This window comes from Cynoglossus semilaevis, chromosome 20 (genome assembly GCF_000523025.1).
Source record: "Cynoglossus semilaevis isolate Cse_v1.0 chromosome 20, Cse_v1.0, whole genome shotgun sequence".
NCBI lineage: Eukaryota > Metazoa > Chordata > Actinopteri > Pleuronectiformes > Cynoglossidae > Cynoglossus > Cynoglossus semilaevis.
In genome coordinates, this window is record NC_024326.1 from 747,312 (window position 1) to 767,286 (window position 19,975).

Sequence of the window (19,975 nt, forward strand, 5' to 3'; positions counted from 1 at the left end):
AGACAAGATTTCATCATAAAATGTGTTCCTACGCTAAACTGCCCTTGTGGAAAATGAAGAAAATAGACATCTTTCGACAGAAGAAAAGCGAATTTAAAAATATTAAACAACGATATAAATTCATGTAACTTTCTCACGTGTATCAACGTTTTAGTAGCTTTGCTAAAAATATATTTTTTACTACAAAGCGAGTGTTTAAACGAAGTGCGTTCTGATTTTCCGTCACCAGAGGGCGAGTACACAAAATGAGCAGGGAAGGGAAATTAAATCATTGATTTAAATGAAACCAAGTTTGCCAAGTATTATTGACTTTTTTCAGACAATCGAATGTTAACGCACAATTTATTAAAAGGAGATTTTAAGTAAAATGGCTGCCACGTTGAAATAGTGTTCCGAAGGGGTTTTCCCGCGACTACATTAGTCATGCGCCCTCCAGTGGCTCAAATATGCAACTACACATAGAGCAGACAACTAATGGCCGGACCTTGTTGTTGGCGGAGCTAAACCGAACAACCGACCGCATCACCAGACAAGATTTCATCATAAAATGTGTTCCTACGCTAAACTGCCCTTGTGGAAAATGAAGAAAATAGACATCTTTCGACAGAAGAAAAGCGAATTTAAAAATATTAAATAACGATATAAATTCATACAACTTTCTCACGTGTATCAACGTTTTAGTAGCTTTGCTAAAAATATATTTTTTACTACAAAGCGAGTGTTTAAACGAAGTGCGTTCTGATTTTCCGTCACCAGATGGCGAGTGCACAAAATGAGCAGGGAAGGGAAATTAAATGATTTAAACGAAACCAAGTTTGCCAAGTATTGACTTTTTTCAGACAATAGAATGTTAACGCACAATTATTTATCAAATAGGGATTTAAAGTAAAATGACTGCCAGGTTTATATGGTGTTCCTGGGGGTTTTCTCATGACTATAACTACAATTATATGGTGTTCCTGGGGGTTTTCTCAAGAGTATAACTATATTTATGAGCCCTCCAGTGGCTCAACCTTTTAGAGGGAACTTGATTATATATTTTGGCTAAATACAGTTAGCTCAAAGATAAGTAAAAGTCTTAACGAAGTTTGAAATTATTTTATTATATGTTATATCCAGATGGTGTACTATTTAGTAAAGAAAAAACAAAAAGAACTTATTGAAACATATTCTACATTTATTTCAAACATAAATGTCAGTGTAAATTTCAGCCTCAGCATCATCTGTTAGGTACAGAATATTTTTTATTTTAAATTACCTTACATCACACTTTACTCCGTGTACCTTCTGGTGTAGTACAAAAATGTTGTTGTTTTGTATCACAGACAGGATTCTAATATATGGTGTGCATCTCGTAATACAACGACAGAGTAAATCACAAAATCTAGGAATGAGTGGAGTGCATTGCAGGCTCCCCCCTTGTTGAACTTTAAAATAAATCACCTGGACAGTATGTTGGCAAGCTAGAAACAGATTCAAGATAGGACAGATATATTCTAGATATGTTAGAAAAACAAATGTCCCTCTAAATAATTATACTGATAATGACAAGTTACTGTAATCAACTCATTGCAGTGGAACATATATCATAGCATTGCTGTAGTATTTATCAGATACATATTTTACACCAGTAAACTGCTGAGAATTCCTCTTCCCACATTACTGTCTCTCCGCTGCTCTTCATAAGCTTCTCCCATTGGCTCACGCTCTCCTTCCACCATAAATCTCAGGCAGGACGTTTCTAGGCAACTCTCCAGTCAATCTTTACTGAGTTTGTTGTGCTATTGATCTGTCCTGTGCTATAGGTTGTCCTGGCTTCTCCCTCTGCTATCGATGTTTGTGTCTTCGGGGGTAGAAAGAAACTGCCTCAGCCTAAATTTACACAGGGCTCATTTTACAATGAATTACAATCAGTGCACAATAAAAATACAAGTTGTCACACAGTGACAGTTATACGTCGATGCAGTTGTTGCTTCTCACGGTGCTAAATGCAGGGGAGGAGTGGGGGGGGGGGGGGGGGGTGTTTCTTCTAGGTTATGGAGCACTTAAAGGTGATAATCTTTGAAGGATATCTGGCTACTCTGCTGCTGTCAGGATGTGAAATAGCCACCAGGGGAACAGCCACCTAATGAAGATGGTTTGCTCCACAGGGGCTGCATACACTCGGCTGTATTTCATGGATTTGTTTTTTCACTACCCGTGTTTCCTCACTAATACCAAAATCCTGTTAAAGTTATTTGGACTATTACTGTATGGCTATAGGTATGAGTGTGAGTGTTGATGGTTGTTTATTGGTCTATTGGTAATTGGACAGGTGATCTGTAATGACTGTTGGTAGTGTGGCTCTACTGTTGGCTCCGGTCTCCTGGTGATCCTAGAAAAGCTTAAGCAGTAAAAGATGAACGACACAAAGGGAACAATTGAGCACATTTTCGGGCACAAATCGCAACAGTTAGTTCCAGATGTGAGTTTTATTCTGAACATTCATTTTTTTTATTTTAATCAGAAGGAAGTTCTTCAGTTTGACAATACTACGCCAATTTTATTTTCAAAAGCCCATGACATGGCACACAGAGTGTAGCCACACGCAGGGCACAGAAAGTTGCCAGCGTGTGGTGATTCACGAACTGCAAAGGTTCCAAACCGTCTTTGGCATTAACGTCAGCGCACTAGGAGCTTCACGGCAGCAGTTTCCATGGCACAGCAGCTGCAAGGAAGCCGTACATCACCGAGAACAATACTGAGCTTTGGATTAATCAGTGTAATGAACGTCACCACTGTACTGAGGCGGTGAGGATGTTTTGTGACAAATCACACAGAACACTTTTAGATCCAAAACTGGTACAACTGTTGGCATGGGGGAGTTCTGGTACGTCTGCAGATCAATAAAAAGACAAGGCTGTCCTCCAACATGACATCAGCTGTGAAGTCATGTGAATAGGTTCTAGAAACGCACAGTAGTGTGAACCATTAAAAACAGAATCATCATTAAACCAAATCCAAGACATTTCTTAAAAGTTTCCTACGAGGAACCACTTTTCATGATGACAATTTATTACAACCCCATATAAATCACAACAAGAGAAACTTTGTGCTCAGTATACTTTTTACCACTGTTTTAGTTTTCATTTCAGCACGTATGCTATACTCAAAGGGGTAAACAGGCAGACATTTCTACAGAATATGCACAGGTTTAATGAATAAATCATAACACACAGTATACACATAAATCCTGGAACGAGGATTGAAAAAAAAAAATCTACATATTTATCTGGCAACCCAAATAAAATGTCCTAAACCTCTCTCTGGGTCCTGACCCAATCCTTGGGAATAACGGTTTAACCAAAACTAATTAGTACATGTTTGAAATGATCCATTGGTCCCATTAACATGTACAGTGTCAGTCCCCAGAAGAGATTCATCACTTCAGCAGCAACTTAAAAAAAAATTGGAGATATCCAGCTGATGTTACACCGTGTCCCAACACTGCTTTAAAATGGAACAGACTGTACTTAATATTCTTAAAGAGTAAAAGTACAAATACAATATTTAAATGATGTGAGTTATTCAATTAAACCTTCTATGGATTAAAGTAATAAATCCTACAAATCTAGAGCAAGTACAAAACTATATACTCTTGCAATTAATATTTACAGTGCTATTAACTTTTCATAAAATGTTATCAAAAGTATTTTGTAATATTAAAAATATAATAGGTTGACAGTCCCTACAGCGAACATAAACAACAAAGTAAAAACTTTTTTATCACTATGTTCACATACAAAACACAAGAAGTAGACCGAGACCCACCCTTTTAGCCTCCTCCTAGGACTTATGATTTATGCCTATCTTTTTTGATCACAGTGTATCAGTCAGTTATATTCACACAGAACAGCAGTCAAAGTTTACATCGTTTCCAAAACCAGACTCTCATTTGGCTCTGATTTTCAAATCAGGTCTCTGAAAAACCTCCTCCTTTAATTTGATGGAAATTAACCCTGCTTGTAATGAGCTGTGGGTGTCCCACAGGGAAAGTACCTCCCCAAATACCCCCCCTCCTCCCCCAGCTGAGTTCTCCCAGCAGGACCTGGATTATAGGACACACATGAGCGGGAGCATACATGGAGTAACCTTGTTTGCTCCTTATTCTAACAGCATTGTGTCTCGGCCAAACACGGCGTGTTCTTAGGCCTAACAGGAACGTGTTCCCACAGGAAGTACCTGCGTCCTCCTGGCTCCGCTGAGGTTCTGCCTTCTATCTGCTCAGTGCTCTAATTGAAAACTAAAAGAAGACAAGAAGGGCTCCTTAATCAAACTGCTGATATTTTTGGACTGCTGCTCTGTGAACCTTTACACAACAGGCAGACAGCTTTGATGTAACGATGTTTGTGACCCACACAGGAGGTCAAGCTAGTTGTTTGTTTGTCCGTGAGCAACAAACGGCACAAAATGACAGTTTTATTAGGGAAAACATCGATTCAAATCATTCTTTGCTGTCACAATCTTTCTGTTGTCTATTTCTTGTAGAGGTCCTTGGTTTCCTGAGACTTGAGTTTTAAAGCGGTGCTGGTTTTGTTGGTATAGTGAAGCAGAGTCCAGTTATTCAAAAACAGACTCTGCTCTGTGTCACTTTAACCCAGGTCCACAATGTATGAAGCCACATTAAACTGAATGTTTAGTACATAGTGACCCACTTCCATACATTATATTGGGCAACTCAATCGCTAACCTTTAGCCTAACAACAAGGGTTTGCTTTCTTTTTCTGAGGTCTAATAACTGACGTTTCTTCACCTTTATTAGTTAAATCCATTCATAAAACCACATTACATTGACAGCACGAGTTCACACAGTGTAATGCATGTTGAGGCCCCCACAATGCATCTGTTTTAGAAGAATCTCGTCACTGTCTGTTGTTGATAGCCAGCCTTTTAAAACACCGTTTTCATACTGTTAGCTACCGTTATGATTCTGGAACTCAAAAATTGCTAAAGGAGGATTTCCCTCGCTCCATATGGAGCTCTTGTTTTTATCAGTGCTGGGTTCTGACCCTCTCCCAGCTCAGGGACAGACAGAGAAGCCCTTGTGCCCACTGGCCTGTCAGAGAAATGTGACAGTGTCTCTTGTGCAGGGACAAACTGGAGAACGTAGCCTGCAGCTCTCCATCACCACAGGGGCTGACAGAGACACCCACAGTGAACTGTTCCTCTCTTTCATTCGTCTGTTACGCAACTCCCATCCTCCGTGCCCCCTACTCCCTATTCTTTAGCTCCAAGATTTGATTTTTTTTTCCAGATCCCCCTCTCCTGTCTGTTTGTCGTCATCAGTCCACCGTTAACAAATACTGCACATAAACTCGGTTCTTCCAGAAAACAACTCCAAGTCGTGCTTGTTTCCTGCTGCACTCTGTCTTAGTCAATATCCCATTTAATCCAACACATGATCAGGGCTCATTTGGTTGTGCTGGCACACATATGGACACATTCTTCCATCCAAACACACACACAAACTTCTACACGGCTGCAGAGAAGCTCCAAACACGACTAGAGAATGAGGGATTTCTAATAGGTTGGAGACGACCAGTGAGAAAAACAGAGAGACGGGGGTGGGGGAGAGAGAGAGAGAGAGAGAGAGAGAGAGATCCCTTCATTTAAACTGTTCTGCACTGAGGCTTTTCAATTTTATTATGTGGCTCTATTTCATAGAAACTGGATGTGGCGTGCTATTCATTCTGAAATAGAGCCGTTGGGCGACTGAACAGCTGGCCTCACTGTGGGTCTCCTCTGTGAGGGCACCGGGGGACAACACGGCCAGTGTTGCCCTGCCATGCCCTTCCGCCGTGCTGTTTAAGTCAGGTTGCAGGGGAAATGAAAAAATGGACGCTTGAGTGGCTGGCTAAATGGGCGAGTGCACGGTAAGTGATTGAACGCTTTGAAGCTTTGGGATATGAGGAGTCCTGCTGCAAAGTCGGAGGGAAAAGTTAGAAAGAAGAGGGGAGAAGCAGAAATACAGTTGCATGACATTGCCAGTAGTTTTTTGTTTTGTTTTGTTTTGTTCTTTGTTGTCTTGCCAATGCCTTTTCTCACTTCTGTAGAATCAACAATATATTCAATATAAGAGCCAGATAAATCATTTAAAATATTTATTTATTTATAGAGTCAAGTGCAAAAACAGTCAACTTTTTATGTTGTTATATTCCAGAAGCTGTTTCTTTAGTCTGTATAGAGAAAGGTGTGAATTTAACAAATCCATTCCAGTATTAATACCGAGGTCAAAGTCATAAGGCCCTGTATCCTGTATCCTGCCAACAGGCCCAGGCAACACAGGGTCCTCATCAAACTGTGGTAAAGGAGTGATCAGGGCCGGGGCTGGGGGACACATCTATGATTATCTCGTCCCCGGCCCAGGCAACACTGTCAGCTGAACTGTCTGTATCCAATACACTATAGTGTGTGTGCCGTCACACACAAACCCATGGAAACACAAGAATGACCTCCAAGGAAGGACCCAGCAGACGGCTGGATTGTTGTCTTCGTTCAGGCCAAAATCATTACGTTTTACCTCATTTATGACTGAAGTTCACTTGTTGCAAAATCACCTGACATGTCTCTGTTCCTCACCAGTGGGGCCCGCCCCACACTTTGAGAAGCACTGCTTTAGCACAGCACTTTCCTCCTGTATGTAAAAAAAAGGGAAATGTGAGAGGTATTAGTATTTCTCATAAAATGACTATAAAGCCCTAGTTAGCACAGACCTACTAGTGCAGATGTTTCCTCAGTCCTGACCTGACTGAGTGATGGGTAATGACCAGACACAGGTAACTAAAGATGTGGATGTAACAGCAGTACTCTGTGTGTCCTCCATCAGTCATCGTCATTCACACTGTCCAACTCTTCTCCGTTTACATATCAGCCTCCTACTTTACCCCAGGGATGTCAAAACATGGCTACAGAAGTCTGATTTATCCTCGTCTAATTGGTCATTGGAAACCAACTTAGGGCTGAAAACAGGGTCTACTTTTTCAAGGATCCTGCGCAGAAAATCATTCATCAGTCTGTGCAGGAAAAATATGATGGTTGGACACTGACTGAACGAGTACAAAAACAAAACAAAACATGTTTTAAATGTAGTCAATATAAGTCATGTTGAATGGCTTAAGGTTGTTAGAAAAGTACAATCTGAAACGCTGCATTACTGACAACAATACGACCAACTTTTTTTTTCCCGATTCCGGGCAGCCTTCGTCTGATTCCCTCGTCTCGTCTTTCTTCTCAGCCCATGACCTGTATTTGCACATCAAGCCTGTCAAAGTCACCGAGTTTGACGGAGTTTAAAAATAATACGGAATTATTTATTTCCTACACAAAAGCAGGATGTTCGCCTTTGAAAATGAATGACATGACGCTGTGACACTCGCAGGAATAAAGATAAAGTTCCGTTGCTGCAGATTCAACACATTTTAAAATAAATCAACCTGAAAAACGGGAACTTCTTAAAAAAGCTTCTCAAACGGCGTGAGCAGCAAACTTTACAGGTTGGGAATATCAGTGACAGGTCTACACACACACACACACACACACACACACACACAACATGGTTGTCAGTGAGTTAATCATGATCAAACCTGATTCATTGAGGTAAATCATAGGTTTCAAGTCTATTTTTAATCGTGACTAATCCAAATGATGAGATTATTTATATATTGATATAGAAAATGTCAAGAAGTGTCAGGAATCGGGACAAACCTCTACTACGCTCTCACGTTTGTTTTTGTTGGAACTTAGAAATCTGCACGTTTTCCTATTTGCTTAGTTTGCATAACTTCTGTTCTCGGTAAGCCGCTAATTTCAATGCCGGTATCCTTTTGGTTAAGTATTTCTTGTCCAGTTAAATTGAAAATTCACAGACAGCGGTCTTCAAAAGTGTAGAGGTCTCCTAATGGCAGAGATTAAAAAGCAATTTAAAAGAGAAAAGGGGATTAGAAACACGATGGGCCGCACTAATCCTTAACCTTTAGTCGTGTTCTCATGGAGACACAATATGTTTTAGATGATAGCATCACGGGACCAGGAGTTGGTAAATCTTCCATTAGGGCCAACTCCTCTTTATTCCCACCTGCACATTTACAGACATTAGCCATGCTCTGTGGAGGCTAATAAGGGAGCAGCATGTGTTATCATGCACCTTGACATGTTTCTAGGATGTGATGTTCTCATAGCCCATTAGTATAATCTGCTCCAGTCTGAAGGGGAAGGAGATGGACAGGCAAATCCATGCTAGAGGCCACGACTCTGCAGGATCTGTATGGAAGACATTTCTGTTTCTTTACAGGAACAATGTTTTGTTAGTTACTGCCAACTAGAGGCAGGGAGGAGGGGTAGGAATTGATAAGAAATGACCAATTGTGGAATAGATATTTTCTCTGCTTAAGTGTTTTTCACCCTGGGGGATCGTGATCAATACAAAAAGCCATTTATTTCAAAATAAATAAATGGGTTTATGAGGTATGTTTGTTTTCAGTTATTTATGACTGAAAACAAACATACCTCAGGAGCAGATGTCACCAGCCAAAATGGGCCAAAATGGGCCTCCGGGCCGTTGGTTTGACAACCCTAGTAACAAGAAAAGAAATTAATAAGTTATTGATAAATTGTCCTTTAGGCAATAAAAAGTCATTGTCAGTCAAAAGTCATGTTCTCTAACAGGCCAACAGCTACAAATGACTTCATATTTACATCCTTTACATCAGAAATAACTGTTTCCACTTGTTTTCACTTAAATATGGTGTGATTCTCACATTAGGTCCCTGTGACACGCCTGTGTTTTTTTCTTCCCTCCTCCACTGTCTTATGAAAAGCCTCTCACTCATCTCTGCAGGGGAAAAGTGGTTCTCTGACAGGAAAACAGGGTCACACTGATCATTAATCATTCATATCTAAATTTGTGCAGTGCACAGATTCAATTTTCTGCACTTTGTAGAGCCCTTTATTCGATAGATGGTTTTATTTATACTGTGGACCAATCCATTATTCAGTTGTTTTTAAACCATCCACTTCTAAAGATTTTCTTTAAAGTGAAAGCCTACACTCATGAACCGTACAGTCCAACACAACGTGAGAACACGAGAACATTTGTCGTGAGGTTCTACGGTATATAAAAGGTGGACGTTTTGTTCAGAGCCACCTAACTGCACTGAATTTAAGTTTGTTATTTCTAAAACAAACTTTCAGCATGATTAAAAAAAAAGATTATATAAACTGTCAGCTTTAGTAAATCCCTTGTAGCGTGTAACAGTGAAACGGACTCTCTGCTGTGGTTCTGAAGGACCTTGGAAAAGGACTCGTGGAGAGGAACTGTTGATATTTTGTGGTTGACACTGTGTGTCGACCACATGTCCTGCTGAGCACTAAATCTGTCTGCTTTTATAACCAAAGTTGTTTTGCCTTCCATCTCTGTGCCCTCTTCAGAGCCACAGCCATGGAAGAAACAAACTCCCACATTGAGGCTCTATTTAAAGTCCATTTGTGTGTTTGGCTCTTCACTGTACTCGGAGCTTCCACAACATTTTTGTTTTGATAGTATTTGTGTTAATCACTCATCTCTGCCCCATCTCTCTGTTTGTAGGCCACAACTGAGCAGAAGAAGCTGAGCCATGCTGGATCCAAGCCCTCCCTCTCCGAGAGCAGCGGGCGACTCCCTCAGATAGCCATGAACACCTGCAAGTACAATGGCGGCGTGGTGAGACCACTAGTTGGCAGCCTGGCATCCTCGTCTCGCCGCAACCTTGCAGACCTCGACTCGGAGACTCAGCCCTTGCAGACCCTGCACAGCTCCGGCCTGGAGGTGGTGGTGTCCAAGGGCAACGGCGGCGAAGACCCCAGCAAGACGTCCAACGAGAATCTAGTCAGGGAAGGCAGTGGGCGTGGCAGAGGCAGAGCGCCGCAGAAGAAGAATAGGGACATTGGCTACAAGCTCGGCCACCGGAGAGCGCTGTTTGAGAAGCGGAAGAGGCTTAGCGACTACGCACTTATCTTTGGGATGTTTGGAATTGTTGTCATGGTGACAGAAACGGAACTGTCCTGGGGAGTTTACAGTAAGGTAGGCTGTGCATGAGGGGAAAATATTTTTTCCTATATAAATCATATGCCATATGATATTATTATTATTATTATTATTATTATTAAGCTGCCCTCTGTTCACTTTGGAGACAGGTAAAAAGCAGAGGTCACATTCCGTTGTGTCACAACGACCAGTAGTCCACTTTCACTTTCATTGATGGTCGTAGATCACTATCAGTACAAGCATTTAAGATATTAAGGTTCAATTATTTTGTAATTAACAAGATAATATTTCCTTTCCATTTGATCCAGCGCATGTGTATGTGTGTCTGCACGCTATTAAGTCAGTGCAGTAATCTGGAGGATGATTGATGGGGTTTTAAGAAAGTCAATAGGTTTGTCTCTGACTGTTAGTGACTGAGCCTAAGTCCATTCATCAAGCCGACCTCAGACGAAATGGAAATGACCTTCCATCTCTGAGTGGCACACAGATGGCAGGTCATATCACACAAGTACCGTGAGCTGTGAACGGTCACATCACACGCCAGACACTCGAGGCTCTGCCTAGATTTTTTTTTATGTCCTGAAGGAGGAAACGCGTTGATAGGCAGCAGGCACAGAGAAGGAAAAAAGAATCCTTGAACCTCCGGCAGCTGGATTAATTGGTTTACTTAATGTTATTCCACCGGGGACTTCTCAAAACAATGTCAGACATTAGAATGTCTTGCAAACATGTTGCCGACCCAAAAGGGCAAAGCAATCTAGTTGATAGCTAAAAATACGCCCCGGAATATGGACCAGTGAAGGACGGAGAAATACGAAGCAGCTCTCACCGTCAACGCGCTGACAATTATGAGTGATATTTCCACTTGTTGTTTTTGTCATTTGTTGTTGGTGCCGTTATTATAATAACAACCCTATGATCGTTAGCTGGCTGCAGAGCGGCACTTTTACATCATGGTTGTTAAGTTGATTTATCAAATGGCATTTTACCAGCAAAAAGGGGGAGAGTCGAGTACTACAGGTTCTCATTTCCTAGATCTATGGCCTCCATGTACACACACGCACACACACATTAACATCCAGCTGGCCTATTTATCACGAGCGCTCAGCACTCACTGTGGTGGCCTCCCTGCTAATGCTAGCCTTGCCTTTTCTGCACCTACCATTAAATGGAAAGTCCCCCCTGTTAGCGCCGGGCTTTGATTAATTGGTAGTTTGGATGGAGGCAAACAGCGGGCGCAGATAATATCAGGCTGCACCTACACCTGCAGCTGCATTGTTTAGCAACATCCTGACTGCACAGTCAGTGTGTAATAGCACATCATGTGCTCTTGTACGGGTACAGTAGGCCGACGGGGGCCACGAGTACAGTAGTGTGTACTCAGACGTCCTAACTGTGTGTGCTTTCTGTTTACATGTATTTTTGTGTGCACTGAATTTTGACATGAAAACACTTCCATGTAGAGCAGTGATTTTTCTGAGACATAATGCTAGTAATTATTAAATTATTAATGAACTGACTTTTAAAAAAAAAATTGCGCAAAAACACATTGTACAATACTAGTGTTTTTCAACCTTGGGGTCGCGACCTCACGTGGGGTCGCTTTGGAATCCAAGTGATGTTGCCAGAAATGTCTAGTAATTTATCAAACATTATTATATAAATTTTAAAAAATACAATTAAAAACACTACACATAATCCTAAACCACTGTATTATTTGACTTTCTTGATTAACAACTAACTCTAGAAAATAAATGCGATTAAGAACCACAGTACTGCCTTCAGTTCAGGCCATTGAAGTACAGTATGCTGGAAATCCCTTAGAAATACAGCAATATAGAAACGTATTAAAATGAACTGTTTATTGAGACCACAGTACTGCCTTCAGTTCAGGCCATCAAAGTACAGTATGCTGGAAATCCCTTACAAATACAGCAATATAGAAACTTATTAAAATGAACTGTTTATTGAGCCGTTAACTAAAATTCTTTTCTTTTTTCCCACTGTAGGAATCACCATACTCATTTGCACTGAAATGCCTTATCAGCCTTTCCACTGTTATATTGCTTGCTCTTATAATAATGTACCATGCCCGGGAAATCCAGGTGAGTCAACTCATATAAATATATATATTTATATATATATATTTATAACTTTGGTTTTTTTAATTAAAAAAATGTGATGATACAAATTCCTTTCTTTAGTCATCGTTCCCTACCTACTTTCTCTTTTCCTTATGCCCGTGTGTTGAGCAGTTCACAGTGTGATATGACTGGGTAGGGCAGGTGCTAAACTTGGAAACTCTTCAACATTTTGCCACATGCAGCGCGACAAAACAGGGAACAACCCACACTAGACTGAGTGACCTTGACCAATTTACATGTAATCTGAATGTCTTTGACATGACTGATGGGCATAAGAAACCCTTCTTTCCTTCCTTCATCATTTCTTCTTTCTCTGTGCTCTCTGTTTCCCTTTTTGCTGCACACCAGCCTTTTCAACATTTTGCCATAATATAATGTCACAACACAATGTGGATGACTCATTCACCACATTGAGTGACCTTGACCGATTTACTTGCCCCGTGCTCAATGAATGAGACATGTGTTTGTTGACATTTGTGCTGTGTATGTGTCCTGTTTATCATCATTCATCAGTGTAAATATCTATGCTCAGCCCTGAGCTTGTGTGAAAATCCTAAACCATGACTTATACACACCCTTGATACACTACCCCTGTTTTTCTGTGCAGCTGTTTATGGTTGACAACGGTGCGGACGACTGGAGGATAGCCATGACGTATGAGCGGATCTTCTTCATTGTGTTAGAGCTGTTGGTGTGTGCCATCCATCCTATACCAGGCCAGTACGTCTTTACCTGGACGGCACGGCTGGCTTTTACCTACACGCCGTCGGTGGCTAATGCCGACGTGGACATCATTCTCTCCATCCCCATGTTCCTAAGACTCTACCTCATCGGCAGGGTCATGTTGCTACACAGCAAGCTGTTTACAGACGCTTCGTCTCGCAGCATCGGCGCTCTAAACAAGATCAACTTCAACACACGCTTTGTCATGAAGACCCTCATGACCATCTGTCCAGGAACTGTTCTGCTGGTGTTCAGTATATCCTCCTGGATCATTGCTGCATGGACTGTACGAGTCTGCGAAAGGTAAACGGGGGGTTCTCAATAATGGAGCAAGTCACGCCCGGTGGATTAGTAAACACCTTTATCGCTACTTCCTGTTCTTTCCTCACACACCTCTCAGTTTGATTTTTTTTTATGGTACTGGTCCACTGGAACGTGTGCGATCATTAGGATAAATCACAAGCACAGACAGGTCCACACAGATACTGTGTGTGTTTAAACACACCCTGATCTACATTTCATCAGCTCAGCAACCGTTTTGCTACTTCCCATTCATCGGTTTTACTGCTATTTTCGATGGCTCGTCCATAATTCATGAGCATTTAATTGTTTGTTTGCTTAGTGGTTTGTTTTGGTAATGCAACACAGCCTCCAGGGTTCCCCAACCTCTTTTTTCCCCCAGTCTGTTCATTGGGCTTTGTCTCAAGGGGGCGCAAGTGATTCGCGCTAAAAATGAAAGAGTCTGCCTTTTTTTTTTCCTTCTGATTTTTCATTTGCATAGGGAAATAAGACATTAATGCCAGCTTTGATGTTTTAAAGTCATCTTTGCATAACTGGAGTGGAGGAAGGGAATTATAAAGGGTGTCTTGAGAGAGAAGGATTTACTGGAACAGTTCTTGTCAGACCTACAGTACCAAGAGTACCACACTGCTAACATTCGGCTTTGGCCCAGTGTTTGCTCTCAGTTTTTTAGTAAAGATCCGATCACTGATGCAGAGGGTGTGTTCACACTTGCAGTTGGTGTGATTAAGTCCAGACAAAAGAGCACTGTACCAAAGAAATAATTTACTCTTACACGTTTTTGACACTATAGGTCTTTCTAGATTAGCCAAAATGAATGAAGCAGATTTAGATTTTTTTTTTTAATACAATTTTGAATTAATTGAGCCAATGAGAGAAAAGATGGGATAAGAACTAGAAGAACGTAAGAGGGAAGCATTATAATGAGAAGGAAATAAGTCATTTTATGTATATATTCACAGTCAAGGAAAGAAAATGAACAACCTCAGACGACAGCACCATGGTAGCTCCCCTAGCAGTATAGGCTTGGAGCACTGAGTCATTTTCCCAGTTGTGGTTAGTGTGTAGCAGAGCAGGAGTTCTTGCAGTAGTTTAGGCGTTAAACAGCTTGGAGAAGCTCAGGTTCACCTGGAACAGTCCTGAGGCCAGCCACCCCTGGAGGTTTACAGTTTGGGTTGTTTGGTGTCAGTTACAGATGCCAAAGAGAGCATCACCAAACACGACAAGTGTGAACACACCCTGTGTGTGATCCTGCAGCTGGTTTACCTAGAAACTCTTCTCCCTTTCTTTCCTGTTCCTCTCTTCTAACTCTCCCCCACTCACCCAAATTAACTCACTAACAGAATCCTCCCCAGCACATGTAACCCTTGACCCTGTCAGACCCTCAGCATCACCTAAATGTTTGACAGGTGCTGGTCAACCTCCACTGTAACTCGCAGTCTTGATATTTGCTATCGCTCACTCTGACACTTGGCTAATTTCAATACCACCAGTATTGTCTTTGCGGAGACCAGTTGTTCACGATCGTCGCGTCGCTATTTCTCCATTATTACCAGCATTAGAACCAAACATAAAACAGACTTTATTGCTATCACTTTATCTTAAGTGCCTCGTTACATAGAACAGGAATTTCTTATATTTCATTCATCCAAAAAAAAAAATGATGGCCATAATGAACTTTTGGCACTTTGCAATATTTCAACAATATGTTGGTGTCAATGAGTAAAAATAACAGAACCTTGGAATGACTGGTGATAGGCAGAGTGGAACACGTGTGTGTGTGTGTGTGTGTGTGTGTGTGTGTTTGGGTTAGTGCTAGTAGTGTTGGTATAGGTAAGTGTAAGTACATGTGGGAGCGTATGCGCGTGCATGTGTGTGTTTGTATAATGTTTTGTTGTACTTTCTATTTCCCCACTATGCTGCTCCGTAGGGATACCATGTGAGTCCTCGTCTCTAGCCGTGGAAAAACCAACGTACCATTTTTGCACTGAGCTGGCGCCACTGCTGTCCTGAAGGGTTGGGGTTGGGATATGGGGGGGGGGGGGGGATAGGAGGCAAAAGCGGCAGCTCCTCCAAAAGAATTACCCAACGATCCATTCTAAAATCACTATGACAGAAGAGGACGAGGTTGGCCCTCTAGTTGGCATGAAAGTGGCAACGTCCTAATGCTGAGAAAACCAGCATCGCAGCGGCTTTGTACTGTTCTCCTTAAATACAACAATAAAGGCTGACAGCAGGGTTGTATACTTAGACAACAATTTGCTATTAATCATATAGTCAACAGTTTGCTATGTAGGTTTTTTCTATATTAAAATCTTATTTATGATAAAAATCTGAATATTATAAATGACACAAACGTATGTTTGGCAGCACTTCGATGTTGGTATTTATGAATTTTCTTCTTAAATGTGTTGACCACATATTTCACTGTATAACTATCAACTTAATATAACTATTATACTGTAATATGACCATTTTTAAATATAAATAGAAGATATTATAAAATAATAATAATAACATAAATAATATAACCGTGGTAAATAACACAATCGTAGGGACCTCTACTGTAGTTTAGTCTGAATCTGTGCAGGGAGACTGGGAACTGACTTTACCTATTTCCCAAATGAATCATGCTTCCAGAAAGGAGGTAAATCTCCTAAGGGGACACAGTACCAACAGTGGGTCGATTGACAACTTGGGTATCACTCAGGCCTTCATGGATTCAGAAAGATCTAGAAACCAGAATCCACGTCAAGCAAATGAGAATAGAGTTAGGGAAGTTCGGACAAGAAAAATACAGACTCTACGTGATGGCCTAACCCTTTGGTGTTATAGATACAAGACATTCAAGGTCACAAATAGTTAAAATATGAGCAGGTTACAAATAAACAAAAAAGAGTGAGGCCATTCTTCGCACCCTTTTGATGGATCAACCTCAAATCTGTTATAATCCCTTGTTAAAGCTGATCCTGCTGTTTGATCACAGTACTGTGTTGTACTACGAACGTATAATAGTGCTGTTAATATATATTCTATTCACAGCAGTACGTCTCATGCTAAACTTTACAATCCTGCTGTTGGTTCATAGCAATTTTGGTTCAGTGGAGAACAGCACTTTGAATCAAGCGTCTCTTCGCAAACTGTTGCCTGTGTTTGGCAAGCAGGGACTGAAGGAGGAAGAGGAGGAAATCTGTGCTAAAATGGAGCTGCTCCTTCAAGTCACCTTCATGCGTCTGCCAGAGGGCAATTTGTCTCTTCTTATCCTTTCTCTCCCTCCCTTTATGCAATTGTTATAGATTTATATTTCACAAAATATGGCCTTTTCACAGCAACTATCAAAGATTGGCAAAGAACCAAGAGCCTTTCCCTTCTTCGTGTTTACACATTACCATCCCATTATGTGTCTTTCTTCATAAAATTAATAGGACAGTGTTTTCCCACAGACACTTGTTGATTCTACTATAAAGAATCGTCCCTGGCTTTAATTTTTTTTTTAAGATTAGTAAATAAACTTAGTCTTGGTAGTGAGTGTGTAGAAGAACATGATTTTCCTGTCGTTTAATAACAAGTTCAAAACAAGGACAACGGTCATACTGTAACTGTTTCTTAAATGGAGACACCAGTGAGGATGGAGTTTGTTTCCAGCTGAAAGCAGTGTCTCCAGTTTCCTTTTTTTTAACTTTCATAACTGAATTTCCTCAAACTCCTTTGTCCCATTCTCTGGTAAACATGGAAACAGCATGCAGGTTTCTATGTTTACCTCTCAATCTCGCCTTTTTAAATTAAATCAAAAAGGAGGGGAGGAAAGAGGCGCTTGTTTACCAAAGTGCTGTGTGTCATTTTCGTATCTTCTCTGAAATGCTCCGTTACACTATCACATTGACCACGCTCCCAAGCCAATCAGAGAGCAGCACGATGTGAGATTGGACGAGCATGGAGTCTACCTGGACAATGCCTAGATAGGGGGAATGAAAGAACCACAATCAGGAAAACAGAGAGAGAGAGAGAGAGAGAGTGAGAGAGAGATGGCAGAGTGGAGGGAGGATGGAGTGGAGAGGAATGCTAATGTTACAGTGGATGGATTTGACATTGATCAGTGTCCCCGTTCCTTTCTCTTCTGACGCAGTCTGTCTTCCTCATAGCTCGACCAAAAACCAAACTATTTTACTAAGCTCTTCTGACCTCTCCTTTTTTACCACAGAAGCCCCTTCCTCCTCCTTACTTCCTTCTCTCCCTTACTCCTCACTGACGGTCTTACTGTACCAGTCTAACCTGGCATGCCAGTTAGTTTTCCCTCATCTCTCCCCACTACAAACACCCTGTCCCTTATCCATTAGAATCAGGCCCACGTGGCCAAAAACTTCCTTCATATTTGCATGCATTGCCTGCCTCCCTCTTAACTCTCTTTTTCCTCTCTAACTATTATCTAATCTCTTCTTCTGTTGTGACCTTAAACTTGCGCTGACCGGTTGAACTGCGATAACTCGCCACATATAAGGGATTCTCAATAAGACAGAAAGTGTTTAATGTTCATTTAGTCTTCTAATACAATACAGTATTATAGGTATAAGTACAAAAAGTATAGTATGCTCCTATCCTTTCTTTTTATTACGCAAGTGGTTTGTGACCTGTGAACCAGGTCAGTGGTAATGTACTGTTTCTACACTTTGATAGTTGATTGGTCAAATACTCGCTGGTGTAATTCTGATGTTTAGGGGATGATGCGATGAGGTTGATGGTTGGATGTTTAGATGGCTGTGAGTGGCACAATGTGGGACATGTTATCAGGTGACAAAGAAGTAACACCATTTAAAGACTTTACGCTTTCGAACGCTCTTTTTTATAAGCAGCCCTGGTTTATTGCATGAGCGATGTCGCTTTAGATTAAATGTGCCACCGGGACCCATAATAAAACAGTCTGGCACAGACTCTTTCTGCACTGGCCTCCCCTGGATTTAATTAGTCGTAGAGAATTCCCCACATACAAGAAAGCTTCACTTTTTCTCCATTTCCATCTTGAACTTTGTGGGTGAGTGGAACATTTTGGTTTTAAGAAAATCTTTGACTGATACGTGCACGTTACAGCTCTAAGATGACAGCCCACCCTACTTTCCTCATAGACATATTATGTATACAAGTTACATTACTTAAACTGTCTTTCTGGTCTTTGAAAATTGAAACGTATCTGTATTTTGCCAGACAACAAGAAAATGTCCAAATTCTGGGCATTCCCACTCAATGAGTCAGTGTAGGTGAGGCCAGGTCAGCTATTTCAGATTTCCCTGCCTGTTTACAGTTACAACACTGTGAACAGACTTATGGCACATTGTAGTAGATTGTAGTTGTAAAAATCTGCAAACATGAAAAAGGTCAGATGTATTTAGAGATGGAATTTTAAAATATCCATTGGTTATGTTATAGCCTCAATCATTAACTTGAAAAAATTCTGCACATATGATTAATGAGAATACTGCTTATAAATTCAAATCATACACTTAAACTTTTCACTACAGTCTGCCAAGAACACGTTTCCAGCTCGGTTTCCTTTCAAGCTTCTTTCAGTGTTAAGAATGGCAGAGTGTGAGCCATTCAACGTATTCAGTGGAAAATCTCAAATTGAATACGTGCTCCCTGATAACCTTGTACTGACATAACCACACTCCAGCCTTGTAACATTAGGGTTAAATCTCGTCAATGACACTTCCTGTGTGTCGGTCTCATATCAAGACAGACACTTGGCACTAGATGAAGGGCCGCACTGACCTGGTCATCCATAAAACTAAAGGAAAAATGTCACAAAACATTGTCAGCAATGTGCATTAGCTGACATCTTTTATTTTATCAAGTGTAATTGAGTGACTTTGCAGGAAACCTCACCGGTTACACAACTGTGGTAATTAGTCTGAATGAGATTCACAAACACACACTCAATCATTTCTTGCAGCCGAAGCCTAAAGCCTCCCTCTGCTGCCTAAACAGCAAGTCAGCAAATGAAGGCGTGCCTCCGCCTCTAGATTCACATCTTAGTCGCTTGACTGCAATGCATTAAGCTTTGCTCATTATTAAAGTGCAATCTCGTTGCCATTGGTAAGACAAAACCATTTAGTTCCTGGCAAAAAATATGCAGTGTGTGCAACAGTAAGTGATATCATGCTACAGAGGTTCAGCCAGTTCCACTTAGTCACACAGCAGGCCCCTCATTTGGTTAATACTGTGCATTAAATGTGGGAACACTCACAACACAATCTCTCAGTCCCCTACAGTACGTTTGACTTTGTTGTTAACGTGACGTAGACCAAAACTGCCAGTCAACTTTGTTCATGGATACTTTGAAATATTCATTTCTTGTTGTACCTCCAGGTCAACAAAAAAGGAGGCTTTTTTGGTGCACCTTTAACCAAAATGTCAAAATGTGGTTGCCTTGTGGTTAAAGCTACTGTATATGCAATGTCAGCACTAATCATATTTTCTGTCAGGTTGAGGTAAAGTCCTAAGAGTTGCAGGTACACAGATAAAAAGCAGTAGCTCTTTGAGGACAATATGATGACATCCCTTTATCTAACAAGGAAAATGATAACTCAAATGTTATTCAAATGTTGTTTAATATCACATGACCCACAACCTACCCATCGTTTTACATATCGGCAATCTATTTCCTAAATGTTCTGCTTCTGCTTCTGCTTCTGCCTGTCTGTCTGTCTGCTCACTTTACATCTGGTCTGCCATGTAAAAACACTCAGTATCTAAT

The 19,975-nt window shown here is 41.0% G+C and overlaps 1 protein-coding gene across 2 annotated transcripts in view; it reads left to right on the forward strand.

Moving 5' to 3' along the window:
* The window catches only part of kcnn1a (potassium intermediate/small conductance calcium-activated channel, subfamily N, member 1a), a 45,319-nt gene that overhangs the window by 10,760 nt on the left and 14,584 nt on the right, over positions 1-19,975 (forward strand). For both annotated transcript variants that reach the window (XM_017042533.2, XM_017042534.2), the window contains exons 2-4: positions 9,623-10,096; positions 12,070-12,165; positions 12,812-13,230. In XM_017042533.2, coding sequence (XP_016898022.1) covers positions 9,707-10,096; positions 12,070-12,165; positions 12,812-13,230 — 905 coding nt within the window. In that variant the 5' untranslated portion in view covers positions 9,623-9,706. The remainder of the gene's footprint in view (positions 1-9,622; positions 10,097-12,069; positions 12,166-12,811; positions 13,231-19,975) is intronic.